At 39.6% G+C, this 15,853-nt stretch overlaps 1 protein-coding gene across 2 annotated transcripts in view; it reads right to left on the bottom strand.

Moving 5' to 3' along the window:
- lrrk2 (leucine-rich repeat kinase 2) overlaps positions 1–15,436 on the bottom strand; it is a 140,734-nt gene extending 125,298 nt beyond the window's left edge. For both annotated transcript variants that reach the window (XM_063072493.1, XM_063072494.1), the window contains exons 1-4: positions 14,907–15,436; positions 14,725–14,810; positions 8,209–8,318; positions 6,320–6,408 (exon numbers count right to left, since the gene is read on the bottom strand). In XM_063072493.1, coding sequence (XP_062928563.1) covers positions 6,320–6,408; positions 8,209–8,318; positions 14,725–14,810; positions 14,907–15,042 — 421 coding nt within the window. In that variant the 5' untranslated portion in view covers positions 15,043–15,436. The remainder of the gene's footprint in view (positions 1–6,319; positions 6,409–8,208; positions 8,319–14,724; positions 14,811–14,906) is intronic.
- Between the last annotated feature and the right edge of the window lie 417 nt (positions 15,437–15,853).

The following is a 15,853-nucleotide window of genomic DNA, read 5'->3' as shown; positions in this document are numbered from 1 at the left end:
GGATGTGGGAGGCGAGGGAGGAGATTGCTGAGCCTTTGGCAATGATCTTTGCATCATCAATGGGGACGGGAGAGGTTCCGGAGCATTGGAGGGTTGCAGGTGTTGTTCCCTTATTCCAGAAAGGGAGTAGAGATAGCCCAGGAAATTATAGACCAGTGAGTTTTACTTCAGTGGTTGGTAAGTTGATGGAGACGATCCTGAGAGGCAGGACTTATGAATATTTGGAGAGGTATAATATGTGTTAGCACGTGGCCAAGTGGTTAAGGCGTTCATCTAGTGATCTGAAGCTCGCTAGTTCGAGCCTTGGCTGAGGCAACGTGTTGTGTCCTTGAGTAAGGCACTTAACCACACATTGCTCTGCGATGACACCGGTGCCAAGCTGTATGGGTCCAAATGCCCTTCCCTTGGACAACATCGATGGCATGGAGAGGGGAGAATTGCAGCATGGGCAACTGCCAGTGTTCCATTCAACCTTGCCCAGGCCTGCACCCTGGAAACCTTCCAATGCACAAATACATGGTCTCACGAGACTAATGGACGCTTATATAATAATATGATTAGGAATAGTCAGCATGGCTTTGTCAAGGGCAGGTTGTGCCTTACAAGCCGGATTGAATTTTTTTGAGGATGTGACTAAACACATTGATGAAGGTAGAGCTGTAGATGTAGTGTATATGGATTTCAGCAAGGCATTTGATAAGGTACCCCATGCAAGGCTTGTCGAGAAAGTAAGGAGGCATGGGATCCAAGGGGACATTGCTTTGTGGATCCAGAACTGGCTTGCCCACAGAAGGCAAAGAGTGGATGTAGACAGGTCATATTCTCCATGGAGGTTGGTCACCAGTGGTGTGCCTCAGGGATCTGTTCTGGAACCCTTACTCTTCATGATTTTTATAAATGACCTGGATGGGTTAGTAAGTTTGCTGATGACACAAAGGTTGGGGATGTTGTGGATAGTCTGAAGGGCTGTCAGAGGTTATAGCAGGACATTGATAGGATGCAAAACTGGGCTGAGAAGTGGCAGATGGAGTTCAACCCAGATAAGTGTGAAGTGGTTCATTTTGGTAGGTTGAATATGATGGCAGAATATAGTATTAATGGTAAGACTCTTGGCAGTGTGAAAGATCAGAGGGATTTTGGAGTCCAAGTCCATTGGACGCTCAAAGCAGCTGCACAGATTCACTCTGTGGTTAAGAAGGCATATGGAGTATTGGCCTGCATCAATCGTGGAATTGAATTTAGGAGCTGAGAGGTAATATTGCAGCTATATAGGACCCTGGTCAGACCCCACTCGGAGTACTGAGCTCAGTTCTGGTCGCCTCACTACAAGAAGGATGTGGAAACCATAGAAAGGGTGCAGAGGAGATTTACAAGGATGTTGTCTGGATTGGGGAACATGCCTTATGAAAATAGGTTGAGTGAACTCGGTCTTTTCTCCTTGGAGCGCCAGAGGATGAGAGGTGACCTGATAGAGCTGTATAAAATGATGAGAGGCATTGATCGTGGGGATAGTCTGAGGCTCTTTCCCAGGGCTGAAATGGCTGCCACAAGATGGCTCAGGTCTAAGGGGCTTGGGAGTAGGTACAAAGGATATGGCAGGGGTTAAGTTTTTTTTTGCAGAGAGTGGTGAATGCGTGGAATGGGCTGCCGGCGGCGGTGCTGGAGGTGGATACAACAGGGTCTTTTAAGAGACTTTTGAATAGGTACATGGAGCTTAGAAAAATAGAGAGCTATAGGTAACCCTAGTAATTTCTAAGGTAGGGACATGTTCGGCACAACTTTGTGGGCCGAAGGGCCTGTATTATGCTGTAGGTTTTCTATGTTTCTATGGTTTCCAATCTACAGATCATAGTCCTACCAATTTTTATGCAAGTACACTTGTTTTAAATTTCCAATTATTCATTATACTTTTAGAAATGTAAGCACATAATATGATGGACACTAAACAGAGAGTTATTTATCTATATGTCAAACTCTATACACAAAACTATCAAAAAAACTAACTGGCTTCTGTATGTTATTTAAATCCCCACATCCAAAAAGTGTCACTGCATCTAATGTCCAACAAGGTCCTCACACTGAGAGAGGAATTCGCCTGTCACCTTTACTGAAGCCATAAATAACCAAAACTGCTAATTTAACATAGAGAATCCATTTTGGATTAATGATATTCAGAGCAGTAGGAGTGAAAATAACAATTCATTAATGTTCTGAGTTCCAAAGGAAGTGACACCATGAACTTGAATGTAAGCAGCACTGTAGTGTTGCAGCCCCACTGAACCAGGCTCATTGAAACTGATCCCCAAAGCAGTGTGTTAGCGTTTGCATCTTCTTGTGATTGTATGTTTCCTCTAAATGCTATCATTTTATACCAACACAAAAAGATAGGCTGATTGTTTAGCCAACTGGCCACTGTAAATTACCCCTTTTGCTTTTAGGTGAAAGAAAATGCACTGAACGCCAGCCAGAACAATACACTGTAAACAACAGTTTCTGCAGGTGCTGGAAATACACAAAAAACACATAAAAAGTGCTGGAGGAACTCAGCAGGTCAGATAACATCTATGGAGGGAATAAACAGTCCAATATTTTGGGGCAAGTCCCTTCATCATGACTGGAAAGGAAAGAGGAAGAAGCCAGAATAAGAAGGTGGGGGAAAGAGGAGTACGAGTTGGCAGATGAGAGGTAAAACCAGTTGAGGGGGAGGGTGATGGGTGCAGGAGGAGATGGGATGAAGTGAGAAACCGGGAGGTGACAGGTGAAAAGGGTAAATGGCTGAAGAAGAGAGTGGACCCTGGAAGGAGGTGGTTCACGAGAGGGAGGTGATGAGCAGGTGATAGAAATGAGCAGTGCAAGGTAGGCGAACAATGAGGTTGGTAGCAGAGGACTGGAGATCTCCAGAGATAATGAGATTGGTGATGGTGCAGGAGAACACCATGACTTCTTTCTATGGTGTAAGAAAATGTGAACCAGTGCAATGTTCATAATAGTATTTACAATTTGACTTTCATTTTGTGGTGATGGAGGTTAAGTACAGCATCATGCTCATGCACCGTGCTAGTGAGAGATCTGTCAACTGCTAAATGCACAGTCATGATTCAGTAAATAACTACAAATTTAAAAACATTAATTTGTTCGAAATGCAATTTTCCTGATTCTTTAGATTCATAGTCATAGAAAAGCACAGCACTGAAACAGGCCCTTTGGTCCACCTAGACTGTTGCAAACTATTTAAACTGCCTAGTCCCATCGACTTGTACTAGGACCATGGCCCTCCATACCCCAACCATCCATGTACTGATCCAAACTTTGCATAAACTTTGAAATTGAGCCTGCATGCACCACTTGCACTCTCACAACCCTTAAGTGAAAAAGTTCCCCCTCAAGTTCCCTTTAAACTTTTCACCTTTCACTCTTAAACCATGACCTCTAGTTGTAATTCCACCCAACCTGCTTGCATTTACCCTATCTATACCCCTCACAATTTTGTATTCCTCAATCTTTTACATTCCAAGGAATGAAATCCTAATTCTCAATCCTTCCCTATTAAATCAGGTTCTCCAGTCCCGGCAACATCCCTGTAAATTTTCTCTGTACTTTTTCAACCTTATGCACAACTTTCCTATAGGGACTGTAGGTGACCAAAATAGTATACAGTTCTCCAAATTAGGCCTCACCAATGTGCTAATACTTAGCCAATAAAAAATTTAAAAGGTGTTAACTCATTAGCTACCATACTGCTTTCTGCTAGTGACTGTGAAAAATACATGAGTTCGTTAAAAAGTACAAATCTTATGAAACAACACATACAATGTCCTGCTAAGGGGTCTCGGCCTGAAATGTCGACTGTGCTTTTTTCCATAGATGCTGCCTGGCCTGCTGAGTTCTTCCAGCATTATGTGTGTTGCTTGGATTTCCAGCAAATGCAGATTTTTCTCTTGAAATCTTATGAAAAGTATTATTTTTTAAAAAAAAGTTGTTTCTAACAGTTGACAAAAAGCTTTCTTTATGACCCTATCTCCCTGAACGCCACTTTCAATGAATTACAGACCTGTATTCTCAGATCCCTTGGTTCCACTGTATTTCTCAGTGTCCTACCACTCACTGTGTAAGACCTACCCAGGTTGGTCCTACCGAAATACAACACCTCACACTTGTCTGCATTAAATTCCATCTGACATATTTCAGCCCATTTTTCCAGCTGGTCCAGATCCCACTGTCCACTACACCCTTGCAAATTTGCTGATCCCGTTAACTGCATTATCATCCACACTAAACAACAACAGATCCCTAGCAGTCAACTAGTCACAGACCCTCAGTCAGCGAGGCAACTATCTACTACCATTCTCTAGGTTCTCCCATAAAGTTAATGCTAATCTAATTTCCTACCTCATCTTGAATCCCAAGCAACCGAACTTTTTTTAACCTTCCATGTTAGACCTTGTCAAATGCCTTACTACAGTCCACATAGACAACATCCACTTCTTAACCTTCATCAACTTTCCTGGGAACTTCATTTAAAATCTCTTTTAGATTGTTTAGACACAACCTAACATACACAAGCCAAGCTGACTATCTCCATCCAGTCCTCGTTTATCCAAATACTTATATATCCAGTCCCTTAGAATACCGTCCAATAATTTTCCCATTACTAATGTCATGATCACTGACCTATAATCTCCTGGTTTATTTTTAGAGCCCTTCTTAAACAGCAGAACAATATTTGCTATCCTCCAATCCTCTGGTACTTCACCAGTTGCTAAGCATGATTTAAACATCTCTGCTAGGGCCCTTGCAATTTCTGCATTGCCTCCCACAAGGACTGAGGGAACACCTTGACAGGCCCTGGGGATTTATCCACCCTATTTTGCCTCAAGACAGCAACAACCTCATCCTCTGTAATTTGTATAGGGTCCATGACCTCCCTGCTGCTTTGCCTCACTTCTGCTGACTTTGTGTCAGTCTCCCAAACAAATAAACATGCAAAAAATCCATACAAGACCTCACCCACCTCTTTTGGCTCCATGCATAGATTATCATTTTGATCTTACAGACAACCAATTTTGTTCCTTGCAATCCTTTTGCTCTTAATAGATCTGCAGAATCTCTTAGGATTCTCATTCACCTTGTCTGCTAGGGCAATCTCATGCCTTCTTTTACCCTCCTGATTTACTTAAGTATTCGCTTGCATTTCTTATACTCCATAAGTACTTCATTGTTCCTTTCTGCCTATACCTGCGATGCACCTCCTTTCTTTCTCTTAACCAAGGTCTCAATATCTTGAAAACCAAAGTTCCCTACACCTGTAATCTTTACTTTTACTCTGACAGGCACATATAAGCTTGTACTCTCAGAATTTCACTTCTAAAGGCCTTCCACTTACCAAATACATCTTTGCCTGAAAACAGTCTGCCCCAATCCACACTTGCCAGATTCTTTCTCATCAAAATTGACCTTTCTTCAACTTAGAATCTCAACCCTCAAATCAAACCTATCTTTTTCCATATTATTTTACTAATAGAGGTGCCAATCTTATGTTCTTACTTTATGATACAATTTGAACCGCTGATGGTAATGAAATCTGCATATAAAATTTAGAAGACAATAATCAACGTTCATTTGTGGGGAATAATTAATGAAAAACCAGACAGAATAGATGTACAGATCTATTATGATCCTGTTGAATAACAGTGTTGGTTTGCAATGATGAACAACATAAGCTTTATAAGAAGCAGAATAGGTATTTTGTTAATAAAAATCAACCAATGAGATTAAGTGATCATAGATATTCATAGCGAATATTAAAGAATTAAATAAGGTAGACCAGAAATTATTTAGTCTTTGGATAAACATAAATATATCATTAAGAAAAAAATAAATTGCAACTTAAACTTTTATGACTTGGCAGAAAATAATCATCTTTATTGAGACCAATACTAATTAATGACCAAAACAACATACTGAGAATTAAAATAATACTGTGAAATAATTTATAGCAGAATGAACTATCAAACAGTTATGTAACAATGTGAGGAACAATAAATAGCTCAATATATTCTGATTAACCGTACTCCAATTTCTGAACAAAAATAAATTATTTAATAGTTCATCTACAGAATGTGCCCACAAAATGTAACCACACTGTGCCTAACTTACTGCATGACTTAGCAAAATTCCTCAATTTTATTTTGGAAATCTCCATTTGACAATCAATATTGCCAATTAAAAGATAATTACACTGTATTAATAACTGTATGATCTGACAAAACACCAAAATATCAAAGTCATAAAATAAACAACTTAACTTGAATTACTATACCTGACTGAATGAGGAGTATTAACACCTCAAGGCCAATCAGCAGAATACTGGGATCAGTACTGTAAGTCCACAACAAATTCAGGATCTGACTAAAATATACATACACAAGGTTAGAAAATGGACACCAAATATATGTAATAAAAATATTTTTTGTTTTGTAAAGCGCAATTTCAACAATGGGCCTCAAATGCATTTTGATATCTCTTTCATTAAATACAATCAAAACCTGGGTATCAAGATAACTGAAGACAGGACTAAGTCATTTGATTCCCAGAAGATGCAAGTTAGCCAATCGCTTTCAAAATCCATTGGCCTGGACAGATAAATAATAAGTTAGCCAGACATTCCATGTCTGCAAGGAAAATTGGAGTGGTTGGTCAAGTTGTTTTCTTGTTTGAACATTTATCAATAAGGAAAACAAACTTGGATTTACATAGCACTTTTTAGGATATTGTAAAATGCTTTGGAGTCAATGAAGTGCAGCAACCATTGTTATGTAGAAATTGAAGTAATTAATATGCAGAAAGCAACCCTGTATAAACAGGAACACAATAATGGCCAGATCTTTTATTTCCTCATTAATGATGAGTGTAGCTAAATACCAATGTCACTTCCCTTGTCCATTTTTAAAACTGCACTTTGAGATTATTTTATTTTCAGCCAAGGAAATGATCAAATCTTTATTAAAAAAGGACATTTTAAAAATCCCATTCAAAATGCATTAATAGGCTTGGCTATAATAACTCTAAAGAAGAACATCAGACTGACATTCACCATCAACAAACAGCATCTTCCAAAATGTTCAGAAGGACATTAATGGAAAGTAAATACAATAATATATAATTGGAAATATTCTTCATAATCCAAGCAAAATCATACTAACAGTTTAGTCATCATTATTGATTTACAACTACACCAGTAAAACAGCAATTCAGATTCAAATCAGGAAGAGGCTTTAATTTGGCAATCAATCATTCTGACAAACAAGGAAATGCATATGTATGAAAGAAGAAGTTGCATATATTCAACAAAATTAATACAGGTCCTTTCCAGTTTACAAATACCGACTTCTCTCCAGCTTATACACATTAGCAAGTATTTGGACACCATAAAATATGGCTTCACTGGTTACTGTGGAGCTGCAGGCATCTTCTACCACCTGAGAACATAGTTTGTGACCATATTTCCCACTTGCCAACTGCTTCAGTTATCAACAGCTTACAGGAACTGAACCCTGAATTAACCTGGGGATGACATGGCTCAGGTCAGGTGAAATAGTTTTTATTTTTTTTAGGAAGAGCAACATAAAATTACCCAAAGATAGTCAAAGAAACCATCAACAATGAGGTTTATAATAAGTATAAATTGGGCAAATATCTGCGATGTGAATTAAACTAACAGATCAAAGAAAAACTGAATGAATCAGTAAAAGTTAAAAAATCAATCTATGACAAAAATGAATGGGGAACAGAACAATCCATTAGCAAGAAACTAGCATGACCAAGCAAAAAATGTAGAACCTCGAAAGGAAGTGTCACAAAAAGTTGAATTGTTGTAATTTGCAGATCAGGAGATAAGGAAAAACAGACTTTATTTTCTTACTGCGTTTGACAGAAAGCAGATTATAGTGGATCAATTTACTTCAATGACCACTGTGTAGCCATTAGAGAGTCATCATATTTGATTTCATGTTATATAATTTTCTGATTCAATCAGTCTATAAAAATCAAAGTATCATTCAAAAAGGAACTGAAACCATAATGCTCGCACAAAATTAAAAACCCGCAACATACTGCAAACTTTTTTTTTACAATATGGTTATTAATTCCGTCATGGAGTGTCATTTTACACATATGTTATCCTCTCATGTTATTAGAGAAAATACTTACTGGTGCACACCAAGAACATCCCAGTCCTTTCCCACATCTTGTGGTGCAACCAACTTGTTAATTGTGTCTGGGCAGAGCTGAGCCAGTTTACAGAATAAAGACCAACCTTTCTGATCAAAATAAAAATACATTCGGTGAAGCACATTGCCATAAAAATGTTAATATAGGTAATTTTTTATGCTCAGGTTGTTTTTTGCAGTATAATTCCAAACTTCTGTAGTATGATTTAAGTACATAAATCACAACATAATATGTCATTGGGAAACAAGAGAAAACTCTATAATGAAGTCATAGGGTAAAAGTGTTATAGAAACATAGAAAACCTACAGCACAATACAGGCCCTTCGGCCCACAAAGCTGTGCTGAACATGTCCTTACCTTAGAAATTACCTAGGGTTACCCACAGCCCTCTATTTTCATCAGCTCCATGTACCTGTCCAGGAGTCTCTTAAAAGACCCTATCATATCCACCTCCACCACCGTCGCCGGCAGCCCATTCCATGCACTCACCACTCTCTACATAAAAAACTTACCCCTGACATCTCCCTTTGTACCTACATCGAAGCACCTTAAAACTGTGCCCTCTCGTGCCAGCCATTTCGGCCCTGGGAAAAAGCCTCTGATTATCCACACGTTCAATACCTCTCATCATCTTATACACCTCTATCAGGTCACCTCTCATCCTCCGTCCCTCCAAGGAAAAAAAGGCCAAAACAGCCCTTCAGTCAACTGTGCCCACGCTGACCATGCCCCTCTATATAAATCTCATTTATCAGCAATCAGTTTGCAGTTTTGTCTTGCTTGGATGATCAAAATGTTGAGAGGGCATCAGCCTCCTCCACCCCCCAAAGCAGTGCATTTTGGATTCCAACAATCTTTTTTTTTCTTTTTCAATATTTTTATTAATTTTCTACATAGGAGAATACAGAGTTCAAGAAATATATCAAATACATAATACTGAATCGCACATACAAACTCCTTACTCTATATTCATACAAATTGATTAATTCATAATATTGAAATATAGTAAATTTATTATATGGAAAAAAATCTAACCCACTACCAAGACTGAAGCTGATTAGTAAAGAAGAAAAAAGAAAAAAAAAGTATATTATTAGCCATCATCTGTGCTTTAACGGCAAATCAAAGGTTTTGAAAATAGTTCAAAAAAGGTCCCCACAATGTTTGAAAGTCTTGATTAGATTCAGAAATTGATCACCAAATCTTCTCTAAATTTAAACATGACATGACATCACGCAGCCATTGAATGTGAGTGGGCGGGACCGTACCTTTCCATTTAAGCAAGAACGCCCTCCTAGCCATAAGAGAAATAAAAGCCAAAATGTGCAAATCAGATTTCTCCAAAATCAAATAAAGCGGTCAAAGGATTAGGCTTAAAATTTACTTTAAAAAGTACCGAGAAGGTTTGAAATACTTCTTTCCAGTATTTCTCAAGACCCGGGCATGTCCAAAACATATGAATGAGTGAAGCTCCTCCATTCACTCCATGAATGAGTGACCCATCTTCTGGATGAAAAAAAAAATGGCCTTCCTTGGATCCCCTAGAAATCACTTTACCATGACCCTAAATATACCTGTATGTATTATAGTCTGGTTTGGGAAAAAAAGTTCCTTACCGTCTATACCTTCATAATTTTGCAGACCTCTATTAGGGTCTTTCTCACTTCTAACAAAATAAAGCCCAGTCTACCCAATCTCTCCTTGTAACTGAAACACTGGATTCTAAACAACATCGTAGTAAATCTCTGCATCCACTCCAGTGCAATCACAAACTATCTGTAGTGTAATGCCAAGAACATACTCTGGCTTAGCTATTGGTTTTATAAAGATCAATGTTCAAAATAAATTTATATCAAAGTACATACGTTACTATATACAGCCCTAGGATTTATTTTCTTGTGGGCATACTCAATAAATTCATAATAGAATAATAATCATTATAGAATCAATGAAAGACCAGGTTTTCAGTGTGCAAAGACAACAAACTGTGCAAACACAAAAAGAAATAACATTAATTAAAAAAATGAACAATGAATATTGAGAACATGACATGAAGCGCCCTTGAAAGTGAGCCCATAGATTGTAGCAACACACATCAAAGTTGCTGATGAATGCAGCAGACCAGGCAGCATCTATAGGAAGAGGTACAGTCGACGTTTCAGGCCGAGACCCTTCGTCAGGACTAACTGAAAGAAGAGCTAGTAAGAGATTTGAAAGTGGGAGGGGTGGGGGAAAATCCAAAATGATAGGAGAAGACAGGAGGGGGAGGGATGGAGCCAAGAGCTGGACAGGTGATTGGCAAAAGGGATATGTGAGGATCATGGGACAGGAGGCCTAGGGAGAAAGAAAAGGGGGATGGGGGGAGAAAGCCCAGACGATGGGCAAGGGGTATAGTGAGAGGGACAGAGGGAGAAAAGGCAGAGAGAGAAAAAAAGAATGTGTGTATATAAATAAATAACGGATGGGGCACGAGGGGGAGGTGGGGCATTAGCAGAAGTTTGAGAAGTCAATGTTCCTGCCATCAGGTTGGAGGCTACCCAGACGGAATATAAGGCATTGTTCCTCCAACCTGAGTGTGGCTTCATCTTTACAGTAGAGGCGGCCGTGGATAGACATGTCGGAATGGGAATGGGACATGGAATTAAAATGTGTGGCCACTGGGAGATTCTGCTTTCTCTGGCGGATAGAGCATAGGTGTTCAGCGAAACGATCTCCCAGTCTGCGTCGGGTCTCGCCAATATATAGAAGGCCGCATCGGGAGCACCGGACACAGTATATCACCATGTATCCATAGATTGTAGTAATATTTCAGAAATGGGGAAAGTGAGGTTGAGTGAAGTTACCCCCTTTGGTTTAAGACCCTGATGGTTGAGGGGTAATTACTGTTCCTGAACCTTGTGGTGTGAGTCCTGAGGCTCCTGTACCTTCTTCCTGATGGAAACAGTGGGACGAGAGCATGACCTGGGTGGTGGGGGTCCCTGATAATAACTGCTACTTCCCCATGACAACACTCCATCCGGATATGCTCAATGGTGGGGAGGGCTTCACCCGTGATGGACTGGATCATTTCCACTACTGTTTGTAAGATTTTCAGCTTAAGTGCATTGTTGATTCCATACCAGGTTGTGATGCAGCCAGTCAATATACTCTCCACCACACATCTACAGAAGCTAGTCAAGGTTTTAGATGTCTTGCCAATCTTCACAAACTCTCCTAAGGAAGGAGAGGAGCTGCTGCACTTTCTTCGTAATTGCACTTATGTGCTGGGCTCACGACAAGCCCTCTGAAATGAAAACACTGAGGAGGTTAAAGTTGCTGACCCTCTCCACCTCTGATCCACCAATGAGGACTAGTTCTTTGATCTCCGGTTTCCTCCTCCTGAAGTTAATAATTAACTACTTGATCTTGCTGACACTGAGTGAGGTGGCTGTTGTGGCACCACTCATTCAGATTTGCAATCCAGTCAGGTGCTGATTCATCATCACCTTTGATTCAGCCAATGACAGCAGTGTCATCAGCAAAGTTAAATATGGCATTGGAGCTGTGCTCAACCTCGCAATCATAAGTATAAAATGAATAGAGCAGAGGGCTAAGCACACAACCTTATGGTGCATCTGTGTTGATGGAGATTGAAGTGATATGGCTGCAAATCTGAAATGACTGGGGTCTGCAAGTGAGGAAATTGAGAATCCAATTGCACAAGGAGGTATTGAGGCCAAAGCCTTGAAGCTTATTGATTAGTTTTGAGGGCATGATAGTGTTGAAGGCTGAGCTGTAGTTGATAAAGAGCATCTTACAGCATGTATCTTTGCTGTCTAGATGCTCCACAATTGAGTGAAGAGCAAATAAAATGATACTTGCTGTGGACCTGTTGTGCCAGTAGGCAAATTGGAGCAGATCCAAATTGCTTCTCAGGCAGAAGTTGATATGTTTCATCACCAACCTCTCAAGGCACTTCATCACAGTGAATATAAGTTCTACTGAACAGTTCATGTTGTTAGGCACCAGAAAAATTGACGCTTGCTTGAAGCAGTAGGGTACCTCAGACTGACAAAGCAAGAGGTTAACAATATCAGCACATACTCCAGCCAGCTGGACAGCTCTAGTCTTTACTACTCAGCCAGGTACTCCCTCTGGGCCAGATACCGTGGATTCACCATCCTGAAGGATGCTCTCACTTCGGCCTGAGAGACTGAAATCACAGGGTCATCAAGGGCTATATGAGTTCATGACGGTTCCTCCATGCTTTGACAGCCAAAACAAGCATAAAAGGTAGTGAGTTCATCTCGGAGCAAAGCCTTGGTGTCACCTGTGTTGCTTGGTTTCACATTGAAAGAGGTAATTGCCACTGCTGTTGAGCATCCTCCTCAATGACTCAAGTTTGGTCTGAAATTGTCACTTAACACATGAGATGGCTTTTCCGACATTGTACCAGGACATCTTGTATCTTACCAGGTCAATAGACCTGATTGCCATGATCCGGTCCCTCAACAGATTGCAGATCAACCAGGGCTTCTGGCTGGGAAAGACTCTAAATGATTTTGTGGGGATACACTTAATGATGACTGTTTTAATAATGTCTGTGACAACCATGGTGTAGTCAATCAGATCCTCTGATGGGTTCTTGAACAAAGCCCAGTCCACCAACTCGACGCAATCATGTAGCTGCTTCCTCTGCCTACCACCACCACTTTGCTACCCTTATCTCTGCAGTCTTGTTCTTTAGTCTCTGCCTTAATGTAGGTAGGAGAAGGATGGCCCAGTGATCAGATTTCTCAAAATGCAGTCTAGGCATGGAATTGTAGGCATTCCTAATCATAGTGGTCGAGTGTGTTGGGATCCCTGGTGCTGCAGGTTATATGCTGATAATTGGGCAGAGATTTCTTCAAACAAGTCTCATTGAAGTCCTCAAATATGACACAAAATGCGTTGGGATAGGTAGTTTCTTGTTTGGTGAGGATAGTATTCAATATTTCAAGTGCCTGGTTAACATCAACTTTTGTGGTTATGTGGATTGCAGACACACTGCAGTTGTATAATTGTGGTATGTAAAGGCAGTAAGAACAAGTATTCTCAGCCACTTTAATGATAAGCATCAATATAAAACATGACTTAAAAGAGCATTCAGAATCTTAAAATTCTTCCAACTGCAGAGGAGCAAAAAGAATATTTTGGTAGGAGTGAATGCAAGCGCTAAGTTGTATCTCACCTGTATCAAGCATTTTGTGAAAGCAAAGATACTTGTAAAACAGTGTTAAATTAATAATAAAGGTTTATTTAAATTATTTCTGCCAAGTCGGATTTATTGATTATGCCTAGACTGCACCTTAAGAGGTAGTGATGAACCACCTTCATGAACTGCTCTAGTCTTTCTAGTGATGATACTCCCACAATATTGCTCCAAGCAACACAATTTAGAGGGGGAAAAAAATCAGCCTTTGGAGTGAGTACAATTCAGATTTACTTGAATTACACTTTTTTTCCTCCAAAACTTAAATCAAAAGTATCAATGAAGACAGCTTTCCTTGAAATTTAGAAAGAAGAAGAAGGGTAATTTAATCAAAGCTTTTAAGAACTTCAGTATTAGATGAAAACACTTTGTACCAGTTGGAAAGTCCAAGAAAGGATCAAAGATCCAAAAATTGCATGCACAAATCCAGGCAAGATTTTTACAAAGGACGGCAATTTGGATTTTGATAGTTGCAAAGGATGCTCACTCAGTTGTTAATTTTAATTCAAGTCCATTATATTTTTGCCAAGGAAAAGAGGACAAACATAAACATACAGAATGATTACACAGGACCCTCTGAATTAATGAAAGACAAATCATTTGAAAAAATGGTCTATTTTTACCCCCAAAAAAATCAACTTCCCTTTTCTTCCCTAATTCTGCATGTTGAATAGGACCAACAAAATTCCTCAGGTGTTCACAATGAAATAAAAAAAATTAGACTGGAGGTTTTCTAATTTGGTTATGTAATATGTCACATGATACACTCTCTCGCAGAACTCCAAACGGGCTTTTAAGGTCCAAGTCGTTCAGGTAATGTCGCTGCAAAATTTTAAGTATTCTCAGAATTAGTTGTTGTGATTATCAGTGCTAATAACCAATATAATTAAGTTCTGTAATAAATAAAGACTACTTTGCTGACATGACATTTTATTATGAGATATGCTCGTGGAAAGTTCTTGGCCAAGCTTTCAAGAGTTGTTCAGTGAAAAGAGTTAAACAACATTTTCTACAGCGAGGTGCACAATTGACAAGCCAACATTATTTACATTACCTCATAAATTAACGTTACGCTCACAGAAAAAAAAGATTGATTCTTTAAAAAAGGAAAAATAGCAGAGATAATTTTAAAACTCACACATTAGCCCTGGATAGTGAACAAAATTAAAACATGAATCATACACTAACACGCATCACTCCATTATACTTTTAAATGTCACACACCGAAAATATGCCATAATTTGAAATAAGATGTCGCAGCCTACCTGTTGAATACTGGGTACATCAACAAAGGATTCCAGAACGACCAACAGCGGCATATGTACGTTTTTATTTTCGAATAAACTTGAGGCTATTTAAAATATAAATAACGAGAGCGGGGCGTAACAACATGAATGACCCGTGTCCGATAATTTTAAATTTATATAGAAATTCTCACACTATTTACCATTTTGTTCCGCGGTGAGATTAATAAAATCATCCAAAATCTGAAGTAAAGCATTCAATTGCTTTCCCTGTTCTATGTTTTGGAGTCGAACGACAAGTTTCTCCAACTTCTCTTCCAGTTGCTCCCAGTCCGCCATCGCCCGGCAAGAATCTCAATATTGCACGCCTCTCATGTTTGTACAAGGCAAAACTATTCAAATATGCAGCAGCTTCGAAGATCAGAATCACTACTTCCGAATGGTCAGACTTAGAGCTTTCAGGCCTCAAGTCGCTGCCCAAAATTAACACAGTTGTGTTACTAATTTCCGTCCCAGCTGGAGGGACTTTCCGACCGGAGGCTTCACCACTGACCCGCTGCGTTCCGCTTTCGCACTGCAGAGACTAACAGACGCGGCCGTGGCCGTCGTTTTGTAAATGTGTCACAAGCAATAGCGAAACCCCACTTCATTTGTCTCCAAATCCAACATCAACATTGTTGTCGGGAAGTCCAAAGTTGACATCAAGGCAAGGCCGTCAGACGCTAACGAGGAAAACAAAATCCACCACTCAGCGACGAAAGCAAAATTGGCAAATTACCAAAGACTGACGGCGACTTGTCGCCAGCGGCTGTGAGGAGTCCATGAAAATGATATTGAACATGTTTCACTTCTTCTGCTGCGAATGTGTCACATTACTCCATAATTTACAAATATCAAAACAGATTACTTTGCTCATGTTAAAGCGTTATCTTTTCATTCGAAATGGTTTCTGTTTAATGTGGATGCATTTCCAAAGTTGCTTGCTCAATGGATTAATCATTATTTAACCATATACTCATGTTCTACAGCACAAATGCACTTTGAAGGATGCTGCTATTCATAAGGTAGCGAAGACTGATCTGTCCTTTGAGAAATACTGTGAAGGCTTAACAATGTTTCAAGATCGGTTCTGTCGTTTCTTGTCCAAAGT

This window comes from Mobula hypostoma, chromosome 20 (assembly GCF_963921235.1).
Source record: "Mobula hypostoma chromosome 20, sMobHyp1.1, whole genome shotgun sequence".
NCBI lineage: Eukaryota > Metazoa > Chordata > Chondrichthyes > Myliobatiformes > Myliobatidae > Mobula > Mobula hypostoma.
This window is presented reverse-complemented; position numbering and strand designations above follow the sequence as displayed.